Source organism: Sorex fumeus, unplaced genomic scaffold (genome assembly GCF_029834395.1).
Source record: "Sorex fumeus unplaced genomic scaffold, SorFum_2.1 ptg000054l, whole genome shotgun sequence".
NCBI classification, from domain to species: Eukaryota; Metazoa; Chordata; class Mammalia; order Eulipotyphla; family Soricidae; genus Sorex; species Sorex fumeus.
In genome coordinates, this window is record NW_026606111.1 from 301,550 (window position 1) to 315,636 (window position 14,087).

A 14,087-nucleotide genomic window follows, 5' to 3' on the forward strand; every position below is an offset into this window, starting at 1 on the left:
TCGCCTACATTGGAGCACTAAAATTGTGACGGAAACACCTTGGCCTCAGGACACAGGAGGACCTGCACTGGGCAGGGCAGGGCTGGGCAGGGCAGGGTAGTGCCGGACAGGACTGGGCAGGGCTGGGCTGACCTGAGCTGTGCTGGGCAGGGCTAGACGTGGCTGGTCAGGACAGGGCTGGGCAGGGCAGGGCAGGGCTGGGCTGACCTGAGCTAGACTGGGCAGGCTGGCTCGTACCTGGCGGGGTGCTGCCATGCTTTTTCTTGGCGCTGGCGGCCAGGGCTCCCCCTTTGGAGGACTGGAGATCAGGGATGGGCGTGACAGGCCTCTGGCCCTGAGACACCATGCCTGTGGGCACAGAGGGGCCGCGGATTGGTGGCTGCGCCTGAGAGGAAGGAAGCCCCCAGGCCCCGGTGCCCCGGACACACACCCTCCACATCGTCCTTGAAGAGCTCCTCCGTGCCGAACTTGAGGATGTCGTCCAGCTCCTGCTTGGTCATGGAGCCCGACTTGGAGCCGAGGCCGGGCCGCACCACCAGGTGCGTAAGCATCATCTTGCGCTTGGCCACCTGCGTGATGCGCTCCTCCACCGAGGCCCGCGTCACGAAACGGTAGATCATCACCTTCTTGTTCTGCCCGATGCGGTGGGCACGGCTGAAGGCCTGCGGGTGGGGTGGGTGGCAACTCAGCACCCACGACACATGGGGGCGAGGATTAGGGGGGCCGCCCACGTGCTCCAGGGCACACTCTGTGGGGCGTATCCTGCATGCAGGAGGGGTGTGGAGGTGTCCCCGAAGCAGAGGGCGCCCTGTGCTGACCTTGGAGGGACTGCGGACCTGGGCCGGGGGTTGCAGGGGACCGGGTTTGTCTACTGGACAGGATGGCCAGGGGTCAGCCCCTGTCACAGACACCAGCCCTCCCGTCCTTCCTCTCTCTGCTTCTCTCCAGCCCCCAACGGTCTTGTGCCCCCCAGTCTGTTCTCATCCCCTCTTAATAGCATCCCTGACCCTGTGCTGCTCCCCTCCATGGCTTTGGTCAGAGCTGACAGGACAGTGGCCGGCTGAAGGGCCTGGGTGCTGTGTGGCCTTGGACCTGTCCCCAGCCCCCTCTGGGCCTGTGTAAAGTTGAGCCCCAGGACACTCTGGGGGCGGGAGATGAGGAGCAGCCCAGGAAACCACCAAGGCGGCTGGCTCCGGAGGGGGACGCAGACCTGGATGTCGTTGTGGGGGTTCCAGTCTGAGTCATAGATGATGACTGTGTCTGCCGTGGCCAGGTTGATGCCCAGGCCACCGGCCCGCGTGGACAGGAGGAAGCAAAACTGCTGGGCTCCGGGGGCTGGGGAAGAGAAGACGCCCTTGAGGTGTGCGGAGGGGTGAGCGGGTGGCGGGGACACCAGAGGGAAGGGGCCCAGAAACAGGGACCCAGACACGCCGCACACATGAGCCCTGACAATGGGTCCCCACCGCATCCCCTTCCTCTCGCCTTCTCTGAGGAAGCGCCCCAGAGAGCGAGGGCTAGGCTCGTCTACACTGGGTGGCAGGCTCCATCTACACTGGGTGAAACTTAGCACTGGCAGCATCTCCGTCTACACAGGGTAACAACCGCATCTACCCAGGGCAGCATGCCCCATCTACATGGCCAGATTCTCTCCCAGCGTCCAGTCCTTTCAGTCACAGAGACTGTCACCTCCCCGCTTCCCGCCCCGTCTGTCATCCATGGGGCTCCCAGCGCCTCACTGGCTGGGGGGTTCCATGCCATGAGCCCTCTCAGCCTCTGAAATGAGGCGAAGCTACGGCCTAGGGCCAGCTCTACCGCCTCAGCCACTTTGGGTGCCCAGGGGCCAGCTGGGGGAGGCGGACGTGGTGACCTCCGAGCACAGGGCAAGGCGAGTACCGTTGAATCTGTCGATGGCCTCCTGCCGGAGTCCCCCTGTGATGCCACCATCGATCCGCTCGTACTTGTAGCCCTCGTACTCCAGGAAGTCCTCCAGGAGGTCCAGCATCTTGGTCATCTGTGGGGGACACACATGTGTGTGGTCACCACTGGGCAGGGGCCGCCATGGGACCCTGGGCCGAGCATCTAGGGTGGCTGGGAAGACAGCCCCCTCTGAGAGGGGGCATGGGGAACCCCCAGATGAGGTCTGCCTGAGGGTCTCTGGGTGAAGGTTCAGACTCCAACCTCACCCCCAAGCAAGCCGTGGCCCCCCAGCCCCTTCACACGGCGCTCACCAGGCCTCCCTTCTGCTAAGGGGGACACACACAGCACCTCTTCTTGCAGTCTTCCCTAATTTCACCCCTGAGTGCCTGGAGGTCAGCTCCGAGGCATCTCCTGCCCAGCCTTGCCAGAAGTCTGTGGAAGCCTTGCTCTTTTGAGGGCTGCGCTTCTGGCTGGCGTTTCATTAAATCAATTTTTTTCTTTTCCGATACTAACTGTGGGCGCTCTCCAGGGTGCTAGAGCAATAGCACAGTGATAGGGTGTTTGCCTTGCACACAGCCAGCCAGGCCGAGCCGGGTTCGATTCCTCTGCCCCTCTCAGAGAACCCGACAAAGCCTGCCAAGCTACCCATGACGTATTCGATATGCCAAGCACAGTAACAACAAGTCTCAAAACGAAGACGTTACTGGGCCCGCTTGAGCAAATCGATGAACAACAGGAGGACAGTGTTTGGTTTTTGTTTGTTTGATTTTTTGGTCACACTCAGCGATGCTCAGAAGTTACTCCTGGCTCTGCACCCAAAAATTACTCCTAGCGGTGCTCGAGGACCATACGGGATATGCTGGAAATCGAACCCGGGTTGGCCAAGTGCAAGGCAAACACCCTTCCCGCTGTACTATCACTCCAGCCCCTTAAATCGATTCTTTTTTTTTTTCCTTTTTGGATCACACCCGGTGATGCCCAGGGGTTACCCCTGGCTCATGCACTCAAGAATTACTCCTGGCAGTGCTCAGGGGACCATATGGGATGCTGGGAATTGAACCCAGGTTGGCCGTGTGCAAGGCAAATGTCCTACCCGCTGTGCTATCATTCCAGCCCCTAAATCAATTCTTAATTTTTGAGTTTTTTTTTCTACTGGGGTCACACCCAAGCAGTGTGTGTGTGGGGGGGGTGGTGGGAACTGAGGTCACTCCCTGAAAGATTTGACCTGGTGGCTCCATGCTCTGGCCTGGGAGTGCTAGGGATCTCCAGGGTGCTGGAAGTTGGGGTGCATGCAAGGCCAGGACCAAACTCAGGGGTATCAAACAGGCAAGGCACATGTTCTGCCACCTGAACTCTCTCCCCTGCATGCTATGCTACTTTTTAGGATCCTGGTAGTTATTTAAGTAAAAGTAAAGTAAAGGCCCTCCCGTTGATCATCGATTTGCTCGAGCGGGCCCAGTAACATCTCCATTGGAGACTTTGTTGTTACTGTGTCTGGCATATCGAATACGTCACGGGGAGCTTGCCAGGCTCTGCCGTGCGGGCGAGATACTCTCGGGAGCTTGCCGGGCTCTCCGAGAGGGGCGGAGGAATCGAACTCGGGTCGGCCATGTTGGCTGCGTGCAAGGCAAACGCCCTACCGCTGTGCTATCGCTCTAGCCCTAGTTATTTATTTATCTATTTATCAACTACAATAATAGTAGTTATTTATCAACTATTATTCTCTAGGCTATTCTACTCCCTTTCGTGTGAACTTTGCCTGCTGTTTGGGGGACCCTCTCAGAATGTGGGTGCAGGAGCATTCCAGTGGAGAGGTCTGTGTCCCTTCACTCCCGCACCTTGGGAAGGCCTCACAGGGAATCAAGTCTTACGGGGACGGGGGTGCAGGGGCCTCCCCAGCGCCAACACACACAACAGGGCAAAGCCGCACGGGCAGAGGAAGCAGCTTCTGTGCCCAGAGCAGCAGCACCCTGAGCACCTCTGGCTCCCCGCCCCCAGCCCCACGGCCATATCCCCAGGGCGGGGGGTCCCAAGAAGGGCCGCCCACCTGGGAGAAGATGAGCACGCGGTGGCCCTCGTCCCTCAGCCTCTTCAGCATCTTCTGCAGCAGCATCAACTTCCCTGACGACCTGACGAGGGAGCCACCGTCGTACGAGCCGTTGGGGAGGACTGGGGCCTCCTGCGAACACAACAGGCAGGTGGGGCCTCGGAGCTGCTGGACCCAGCAGAGGACGCGGCAAGGCCAAACTCAGCCCCATGCGCCAAGACCCCTAGATGGGTGCAGGGAGGGGAATCCCAGGTTTCCCGGGGACGTGGCCTACACCCGGCCACCAGAAGGCACACACAGGCCGGCTGATCCCCTGCTTGTCACCGGAAGGTGAGAGGCCCACTCCACTCTGCCCCAGAGCTTTTGCGGGGTTCTGGAAGCACGGTGGTCTCACACGGGGACCTTCCCAGGTCCACCCTACCCAGGTGGTGCCACAATGGCCCTCATAGAGGAATGCAGCTCAGAGCAGACCAGCATCTTCCCAGAGGGACTCAGCGCTGGCCAGGCCCCGCTCACGGGCTGCACCACAGATTCCTGCAGCCATGAGCCCTGCGACACTGGCCAGAGAGAACTGTGGGGTCACTGAGGATCAAGAAAGGAAGAGGCCGCCGGGCAGGGGTGGCACTCAGACACTTGGGGCCTGCAGACGGCAGCCACAGCAGCCAGGGACACGAGGACATCCACAAGCAGTCAGCACGGTGACCATGGGAAACTTGCCACAACCGCCAAAGGGAACCTCCCACAGCAGCCACTGGGGACCCAACCGCAATGACCATGGGGAACCTACCACAGTGACCACAGGTAACCTACTAGAGAGGCCATGGGGAACCTACCACAGTGGCCACGGGGAACCTACCATAGTGACCACAGGGAACCTACCAAGAGGCCACAGAGAACCTTAGTGACCATGGGGAACCTACCACAGAGGCCACAGGAAACTTACCACAGTGGCCACGGGGAACCTACCATAGTGACCACAGGCAACCTACCAAGAGGCCACGGGAAACCTACCAGTGACCACAGGGAACCTACCACAGAGGCCACGGGGAACCTACCATAGTGACCACAGGGAACCTACCAAGAGGCCACAGAGAACCTTAGTGACCATGGGGAACCTACCATAGTGACCACAGGGAACCTACCACAGAGGCCACAGAGAACCTTAGTGACCATGGGGAACCTACCATAGTGACCACGGGGAACCTACCACAGAGGCCACGGGGAACCTACCATAGTGACCACTGGGAACCTACCAAGAGGCCACAGGAAACCTACCAGTCAGTAACCACAGGGAACCTACCACAAAGGCAATGGGGAACCTACCACAGTGACCACAAGGAACATACCACAGTGACCACAGGGAGCCTACCAGAGGCCACGGGGAACCTACCACAGAGAACCTACTGCAGGTGCCATAGAACCTTCCCAACCACAAGGGCCCCAACCGGAGCAGCACCACAGCCCCACAGCAGCAGCCGCAGGAGTCTGTCAGTGACCACGCTCCCACGGCGGCCACAGAGAAGAGATCCTGCCACAGCAGCTACGGGACCTACCACGGCGGCCACGGGGAAGAGGTAGGGGTGGTTGCAGCACTTCTTCAGGTCCATCATGATGTTGAGCAGTGACACCTGATTCCCGCCCCCCTTGGAGTTGAGCGCCTCGAAGTTCCGCGTCAGGATGAACTTGTAGTACTTCCTGGAGGGCAGAGAGGGGCACCCACTTAGAGATGGGGGCCGGGGGGCAGAGGAGGAGCTGCAGGCCCGTGGCCCCACAGAGGCAGGTGGTGAGTGCTAGGGGCCCCTCTTACTTCTGCATCTGGCTCAGCTCCACGCGGACGATGAGCTCCGTCTTGGCCGGCATGTTCTTGAACACGTCTGCCTTGAGCCGCCGCAGCATGTGTGGCCCCAGCAGGTCATGCAGTTTCTTGATCTGATCTTCCTTGGAGATGTCGGCAAACTCTTCCAGGAAGCCCTCCAGGTTGCTGCAAGGGAGGAGAGCTGGGCTGGGGGCCAGGCGCAGGGGGGTGTGGACCCAGCCAGAACCTGGCATGGCAGAGAAGAGTGGGGAGGCGCCTGGCCTGGCCCCTGCCACCAGCCAGAGCATCACCGCAGGCCACGGGGCTGGCAGGCTAAGCCTGTGACCCCCACCCCCACCCTGTATCCTGCTGATCTCTCAAACACATGAACCATCTGGGGAAACTAGGGCTGGCTGTTGGGGCCCCAGGGGATACAGCCCAGTCAGCCCCCTTCACCTGAACTCCCGTTCAGAGCAGGGAAAGGGGGGCAGGGAGATGCTGGGACTCCCACGCGCAGGGGGTGCGCCCTCGTCACCCCATCCTGTCCCAGCTTCCCGGCCCACTGCCCACGCGGGTACTGGGGCCTCATGGAGGTTAGAAACGAGTGTCGGGGCTGGGAAGGTCACACAGCAACACCGCGTCTCCCTCCCCTCCTGGGGAAACCGAGGCCCGCCCCAGCTCACTTGAAGCGCTCGGGCGTGAGGAAGTTCAGCAGATGGAACAGTTCCTCCAGGTTATTCTGCAGTGGCGTCCCCGTCAGCAGCAGCTTGTAGTCGATCTTGTAGCTGTTCAAGACCCTGAAGAACTGGGGGGTGAGGGGGTGGGCGTCAGAGGAGAGGAGGCCAGTCAGGGGCACAGGCAATGGCTCCGGGCGGCCAAGGGGGCCATCAGAGACACAGGAAGCCGGTTCCGGGGTGCCCACCTTAGACTGGTTGTTCTTGAGCCGGTGGGCCTCGTCCACCACCAGGCAGGCCCACTCAATGGAGCCGAGGACGGCTTGGTCGATGGTGATGAGCTCGTAGGAGGTGAGCAGGACGTGGAACTTGATCTGCACCTCTTTCTGCAGGGGCGACAACTGCTCAGCCTCAGACAGGCCGTTTGCGGGGACCCCGAAGACCCCAGGGAGGCCGAAAGCGGTCACAGGTCCGAGGGGGTCAGCCAAGGCACGGCGGCCCTGCTCAGAACATGAGGGACCGTTTCCCGCAACCCTGTCTGAGTGCGCGATACTGTCACTGACCCACTCGCAGTTCCGGGGGGCTGCGGCCGCATCACCCCCACCTCACCCCAACCCACATGGCCTACAACGGCTGAGCCAGAATTCTTTTGGGGTTTGGAAAGGGTTTTGGGGGACGGGTTGGTCATACCCAGCGGTGCTCAGGTTTACTCCTGACTCCACTGAGGAAGCCCACCTGGCAATGCTCAGGGCTTACTCCTAATTCCGTGCTCAGGAATCACTCCAGGGTGGGGATTGGGGGCGCATACGGGATGCCGGCGACCAAAGCCGGATCAGCCGCAAGGGTGTAAAGCAAGAACCTTCCCTGCTGGGCTGCTGCTCCGGCCCCACAAACCAGCACTGGGTGAGAGTTTGGTGGTCTGAGTTTCATGGTCTGAGCTGCTCCCTCAGGGGCCTGGAGGTGGTTCCGGGCCCAGAGCAACCGCGTGCAAGCAAGAGGCTCTGGTTCTCTCCGGGGCGCCCCCCGCACCCAGGGCGAGCTGGGAAGCACTGCCCGTCACTGCCTGTGACCACACGCCACCGCCGCACCCACCTTCATGCGGAACACCTTCTTCCCGCTGCGGATGGCGTTGTCCTCGAAGGAGAACTCGTTCTCGCGGATCACCGAGCGGCTCTCCTTGTCCCCCGTGTAGGTGACCACGTAGAAGTCGGGCGCCCACATCTCAAACTCACGCTCCCAGTTGATGATGGTGGACAGGGGCGCGCTGACCAGGTAAGGCCCCTTGGAGTGGCCCTGGGGACGGAGCGGGGGCCAGAGACGAACGTGAGGCGGCTGCGTGCAGGCTGGCCCGGCCCCTCCACTCCCAGCCGCCGCCCCGCACCTCCTTGTACAGGGAGTAGAGGAAGACGATGGTCTGCACTGTCTTGCCCAGACCCATCTCGTCGGCCAGGATGGTGTCGGTGCCCTGGGCCCAAGAGAAGCGCAGCCAGTTGAGGCCCTCCAGCTGGTAGGGGTGCAGGGTGCCGCCCGTGGCGTCGATGTACCACGGCTGCTTGTCGAACTTGACCGTGGGCTGTGGGCGCAGAGGGGCAGACAGGCCCTGAACGTGGGGCCTGGGCACAGGCGATTCTCTCTGCCCAGGAGACGCTTCCCACAATTTCAGTCACCCTGCCAGCCTCCCTGGGAATGCCTCTTCCTGCGGGAAGCCCACCCTGACCTCCAGTCACCCCCCAACAACCGTGTCCTCCGACAGATGGCTGATCTGGCTGTCGGACAAGCGTCCCCAGTGCTTGAACCCAGGTGGTGATCAGGCCCTGGGTGCTATTCGTCACTGCTGGTCCCCAATGCCGAGAACGTGGGGGGCACTTAGCTGGTACTGGTGGCTGCATGCCTGGGGGCTTCCTCCACTAGACCCAGACCAGCCCTTGCCACCCCCGGTCATCCCCTCCCGCCCGCCTTCCCTGCCTCCCACCACCGCAGAGGGAACTCCCATATTCTGTGGGTCCCCCCCCCCCCGGGCCCTGGGAAATGGGGACTTGCTGAAATGGGACCAGGGCTATTAACCCTTGATCCTCCAGGGCCATCCTAGGGCCAGGGGCCAGCAGGCACCGCAGAGAGGCCAAATGAACCAAGGCCACCTTCCACGCCGCCATCCGTACAGGTCAGAGCGCCTGTGGTCTGCATACCAGCTCCTGCAACAGACCACTCCTCTCATAGGGCCGCCGGGGCCAGGGGAGACCCCCCCTCGGGAGCCCCCTCCCCCACTCACATCCACAATGGGGGTGTCCGTCGGCTTCTCCTGCTTCTCGTCCTTGAGCTTCTTGCTCTTCTTGGCCAGTTTCTTGGGCAGCCTGTTGTCCTCACCCAGCATCAGCTCCCTGGGGAGGGGGGCAGGGACTGGTGATCCCCCCCAAGGGGCGCACACAGCTGGGGACGGGGAGGGGGAGGGCTCAGGGGAGAGGGGGCTCAAGAGGGAGGAGCAGGTCAGAGGTGGGAGGGGCCGGTGGGGGGGCAGGCTTAAAGGGAGAGGGGCCGGATTAGGGGGAGGGGCAGGCTGGGGGAGGGGCGGGCTCAGGGGGTGGGACTGGTTGGGGGAGGGTCCTGCTGAGGGGAGGGGCCTGCTGGGGGACGGACCTGCTGGGAGAGGGCCCGGCTGGGAGAGGGTCCTGTTGGGGAGGGGCCTGCTGAGGGGAGGGGCCTGCTGGGGGAGGGGCCTGCTGAGGGGAGGGGCCTGCTGGGGGAGGAGCCGACTGGGGGCGGGCCAGGTTCAGGGGGAGGGGCCGGCTGGGGGGAAGGGCCGGTTGAGGGAGGGGCGGGCTTAGGGGGAGGCCCCGGCCGGCACCTGTGGCCCCAGTAGGCCTGCTTCAGGCTGTCGTAGTCCGGGATGTCGATGTCGTCGATCTCCCAGGTGCACTGGTCGTAGGGCAGGTCCTTCCACTTGATCAGGTAGTGCACGTCCCCCTTCTTGTCAAAGCTGTCGCCCGCAAACAGGCGCGGGAGCTCGTCAGCAGTGCCCAGGACCCCGCTGGCCCTCCCGTCCAGAGCGCTGGACTGAGGGGCCAAGTGCGGGGCTGGAAAGTTCTCCCCCACAGGCTCCTGACCTGGAGACCCCTGGACTCGTCTGAGTGGGCACGGGCACACACAGGCAGAGATCTCCCAGATAAGCCCAGAGGGGTTCAGTGCTGAGCGGGGCTGCTGGCAGAGCTGCCTCCAGGGAGGAACCAGGGCTCAAGCAGCAGAGCCAAAAGTGGGCACGCTGAGTTGCGGCCATCACACTGCCCACCCACACCATCGTCATCCACCCCAGGACAGGGCCTGCCCCCCACCCACACCCCAACAGCCGGTCCCCCTGCCCCCGACAGAGCCCTGCCCGCAGCCCACCTGTGGTTGAGGATGCGATGCACCAGCATCCACTCGGGCTTGATGCCATAGCGGTAGAAGTGCTCCTCCATCCTGGCCTGGACCGGGTCCTTGTTCTTCCTCTTCTCGCTCTTCCCATCCTCGTCCCCAGAGCCATAGTCAAAGGGTGGCGGCTCGTCCATGTCGTTCTTTCTTTGGTAGTTTCGGTACATCACCGTGTGGTACAGCTCCAGCTATTGGGGGGCAAGGGGGGCACAGAGGTCACATCCCCCCAACCAGTTTCCCTGCACTTGGCCTGGAAAATCCAGCCAGGAAAATCTTCCCCCTCAAGTTCCCCAGCACCTGCAATGCCCCACCCCAAGGAGCTGGTCAGCACCTCTGGCTCTGCCTAGTACAGCCTCACCTGCCGGGGCCTCACCTGCCAGGGCCCCACCTGCCTGAGGTCTCACCTGCCTAGGGACCCTACACACCAGGGCTGCACCTGTCCCAGATCCTCACCTGCCCAGGAGTGCCACCTGCCCGGGGACCTCACCTGCCCAGGGGTGTCACCTGTCCAGGGCTGCACCTGCTCCAGGTCCTCACCTACCCAGGGGTGTCACCTGCCCAGAGTGTAACCTGCCCAGGAGTGTCACCTGTCCAGGGCTGCACCTGTCCCAGATCCTCACCTGCCCAGGGGTGTCACCTGTACAGGGCTGCACCTGCTCCAGGTCCTCACCTACCCAGGGGTGTCACCTGCCCAGAGTGTAACCTGCACAGGAGTGTCACCTGCCTGGGGACCTCACCTGCCCAGGGGTGTCACCTGCCTGGGGGCTGCACCTGCCCAAGAACCTGACCTGCCGGCCCCTCACCTGCAGCTCCTTCACCCAGGAGCAGTGCCAGTAGGACAGCCCTGCCCACTTGACGAAGAACTCTCTCTCCGGGAGGCCCTCCAGGGCCTTGGGCGGGGGGCCACCAGGCTCCACGTCCGGCCCCGGCAGCCCCACCATGAAGGGTGCAGGGGGCTCCGTCCACCGCCAGTGCAGGATCCGCTGGACTTTGCCCTTGAGTGGGGGACACTGTGGACAGACGGGGGGGGGTCCCTAAGTGCAGGGCTTCGCAGGGCCTCACCCCTGAGCCCGCCAGGGACTGCAGCCCCCGTGGGGGCACATGTGCTGTTCACACAGCAGACGAACGGACACGCGGGACAGCACAGAGGCTCAGGGACAGCTCCAAGGCCTGCAAGGACTGGGGACTTGTGTGGGCACCCTACTCTCCCTGGGGCTCCAGCGCACTGGAGTGGCCTCAGGCTGGTCGCTGTCTCTCCCTAGGCTGTGCTCTGCTCTGGCTGCCCGGGGCTCCCGAGAGTGCTCCCAGCACCCAGGACAGGGCCAAGAAGCAGAGGAGCAAGGAGCAGGCCCGTGGGGCGGGGCCAGAGGAGACACTGGGCGTGGCCTGGGGGCATGCCAGCCGGGCCGCGCCCGAGGGGCGGGGTTTGCTGCGGCAGGAGGCGGGAAGGGCCCAGAGGGTCTCCGCCCCCACCCACCTAGGTGAGTGACAGCTGGCGGGGCGGGCCTTTGCAGACTGGGTTTGGGGATGTGGCCTCCAACCGAGGTGGAATTTGGGTGGGAGTTGCGGGTTGTGGGGGGGCCTGACGAATAGGGGTGTTTGGTGGGTGGGCAAGGGTTCATCTAGGCGGAGCTTTGTGGGAGGGCGTGGCCTTGCCTGGAGGAAGGGGGGGCTTGGGTAGAAAGTGCCCACTGAGGGAAGGCCTGCTGGGTGGGCAGCGAGACCTGCTGGGCCCGAGGGACACAGGTCAGGCCTCTCTGGGAGACTGGGAGGGGATGTCGTTTCTGTGGGCAAGGCCTGGACAGCAGGGCGTGAGCTGGTGGGGCGGAGCTTTCCAGGGGCAGGACTTTGCTGGGGCGGGTCCTGGAGGGTGCGCAGGGCTTAAGTGGGGCGGGACTCCCTGGTGGGGCCTGTGGGGGCTGGGCTTTGGTGAGGGGGATCCGGAAGGGGTGAGGATTTAGTGGGCGGGGTCTGGAGGCTCAGGGTGGGGCTTCCATGAGACGGGGCTTCTGGTGGGCGGGGTGGAGATGGGCGGGATTTCGTCTGGGCGGGGCTTCTGGGACTGACGATTTCCGAGAGGGCAGAGCCTAGTGGCATAGGGTGGGGCTTCATATAAGTGGGTAGGCGGGGCTTTGGGTGGGCGGGGCGGACTTTGGGTGGGAGGGGTCTGGCGGCACGGGGTGGGCTTCGTGTGGAATGGGGCGTGGCTTAGGGGCGTGGCTTTGGCGGGGCAGGGTTTCTATTGGGCGGGGTGGAGCAGGGCCGGGTTTGGGTGGGTGGGGTCTGTCAGCAAGGGAGAGTTTTTCAGGCAGGCAGGGCTTGGGGGTGGAGCAGGCTTTGGGTGGGCAGGGTGGGGCGGGGCTTTGTGTAGGATGGGGAATGGCTTTGGGGCATCACTTCGGCGGGGCAGGGCTTCTGTTGGGCGGGCTGGGTGGGGCTTTCAGGTGGGCGGGGCGGGCGTTGGGTGGGCTGGGTCTGGCTTTACAGGGCGGGGCTTCCTCGGGGCAGGGCTTTTGTTGGGCGGGGTGGAGCGGGGCGGGGTTCTGGTGGGCGGGGTCTGGCGGGTGGGGCTTCGGTGGGCGGGGCTTTGGGCAGGGCAGGGCTTCGGCGGGCGGCGTAACACTCACAGTACAGCGCGGGCAGAGCCATTCACCGTTTGGGATCTCGGGCAGCGGCGGGTTGAGGCAGTGCAGGTGGTAGGAGGAGGGGCAGGCGTCACAGCACAGCAGCTCGCCCCCGTCCTTGCACACGCGGCAGAACTCCATGTGGTCGTCCTCCTCCTCCTCGCCGCCGCCCTCCTCCTCCTCCTCGTCGTCCTCTTTGGGCTCCCACTGGATCCCCTCCTTCTCCTGGAGCGGGATGCATGCAGGCCGGGCGGCTCGGAGGGGGGCCCTCCCCGGCCCCCATCCCGCCCCCTGCCAGCCCTAGGCCTTACACAGTGCGGGCAGCTCCACTTGCCCTCCGGGGCCTTCTCCAGCTCGGGGTCCAGGCAGACGAGGTGGTAGGCACGCGGGCAGGTGTCGCACAGGATGATCTCGCCGCCCTGCTGGCACACTTCACAGTAGTCCTGGTGGTCTGTCTCGTAACCGTCCCCATCGTCCACTGTGGAGGGGTGGAGGGTAAAGGGGGCAGAGGTGTATGGGGGGGGTCCCAGGGAAGCCAGAAAGGTGGTGGGCAGAGGGCGGGGGGGTGATGAACAGGTGGGGGGGGCAGTGACGAGTCGGACATAAAAGGACAGAGGGCTGCAAGGGGGAAGCCTCAGTCGGAGGAGCCCCCCATGGACCCTTGGTGGCCTCCTGCCACGGGTTTCCTTCCTGAGCAGGCACCAGAGGCTGCACAGGACACCTGCAGCTGAGGCCAGGAGAGGCCAAGGCAGGAGGGAGCCCTCCCGCTGCCCACGATGCACGGGGCAGGGAAGCAGACAGGGTCAGAGGAGCAGAGGGGGGTCAGGGGCAGTTGCAACTCAGGGGGGCATTCGGAGTCAGGGGCCATTCAGGGATCAGGAGACATTCGGGGCTGGGAGTCAGGGGGCAGTCGGGGGCAGGGGCAGTCACAGATCAGAGGGCCATTTAGGGGTCATGGGGACATTTTGGGGTCAGGGGGTAGTCAGGGGCAGGGGCAGCTGGGGGGGTCCTACTCCTCTTCTTCTTGCGCCTCCTCTTGTTCTTCTTGCCCAGGGCTGCGGAGCACTCGGAGCGCATCGAGGCGCTGTGGACGCTGGCACTGTCCAGGTCGGACTCATCCCGCTCGTCCTCCTCGCTCTGCAGGGAAGGGGCGCCGTGAGCTCCATGGGGGCGAGGGCTGGGCAGGACCACGGCAGGCTCCCCAGGGATGTCCTCGCCCTGCTTCGAGCCCCTCTTCTGTCTCTGACTTCCAAGACTCCACGTCCAGTGCCCTCAGGAGACACCTCTCCCAGGGAGCCTTCCCAGATCTCTCTCCTGATGCCTATGGGCCTTGTCTCACTTACCCGCCTCCCCCCACTCCCAGGGGAGAACCCTCCTCAGGGCCGAGTCGAGACCCAGTCGCAGGCACACCAACTGGAAGATCCGCTGAGCTGGGATGGACCACAGCTCGGAGGCGGGGCCTGGCCAGTGCTCCTGCTAAACCCAGGACTGTGACCCTCCCGGCAAGGCGCAGAGATGGGTGTCCCCCATGTCTCCGCAGGGTGGGCGGGTCAGAGAAGCAGGTGCAGAAACAATGGAGAGCTCAACTCAGGGCCTGAGGCTCCAAGTCAGAACTGGTTCTGGGC

General features: G+C 63.6%; 2 protein-coding genes across 2 annotated transcripts in view; one reads left to right on the plus strand and one right to left on the minus strand.

Annotated features, from left to right (window-relative positions):
- The window catches only part of ZBTB48 (zinc finger and BTB domain containing 48), a 299,924-nt gene that overhangs the window by 34,929 nt on the left and 250,908 nt on the right, over positions 1 to 14,087 (plus strand). The gene's annotated exons all lie outside the window — the stretch shown is intronic.
- Positions 1 to 14,087, minus strand: part of CHD5 (chromodomain helicase DNA binding protein 5) — a 39,382-nt gene that overhangs the window by 9,024 nt on the left and 16,271 nt on the right. Inside the window, exons 7-24 of the mRNA XM_056124971.1 lie at positions 13,476 to 13,599; positions 12,774 to 12,940; positions 12,466 to 12,687; positions 10,642 to 10,848; positions 9,815 to 10,026; positions 9,276 to 9,407; positions 8,703 to 8,811; positions 7,815 to 8,006; positions 7,526 to 7,726; positions 6,682 to 6,819; positions 6,443 to 6,564; positions 5,772 to 5,945; positions 5,518 to 5,659; positions 3,965 to 4,096; positions 1,894 to 2,011; positions 1,211 to 1,335; positions 431 to 662; positions 238 to 348 (exon numbers count right to left, since the gene is read on the minus strand). Of these exons, the coding sequence (XP_055980946.1) occupies positions 238 to 348; positions 431 to 662; positions 1,211 to 1,335; positions 1,894 to 2,011; positions 3,965 to 4,096; positions 5,518 to 5,659; positions 5,772 to 5,945; positions 6,443 to 6,564; positions 6,682 to 6,819; positions 7,526 to 7,726; positions 7,815 to 8,006; positions 8,703 to 8,811; positions 9,276 to 9,407; positions 9,815 to 10,026; positions 10,642 to 10,848; positions 12,466 to 12,687; positions 12,774 to 12,940; positions 13,476 to 13,599 (2,860 nt within the window). The remainder of the gene's footprint in view (positions 1 to 237; positions 349 to 430; positions 663 to 1,210; positions 1,336 to 1,893; positions 2,012 to 3,964; positions 4,097 to 5,517; positions 5,660 to 5,771; positions 5,946 to 6,442; positions 6,565 to 6,681; positions 6,820 to 7,525; positions 7,727 to 7,814; positions 8,007 to 8,702; positions 8,812 to 9,275; positions 9,408 to 9,814; positions 10,027 to 10,641; positions 10,849 to 12,465; positions 12,688 to 12,773; positions 12,941 to 13,475; positions 13,600 to 14,087) is intronic.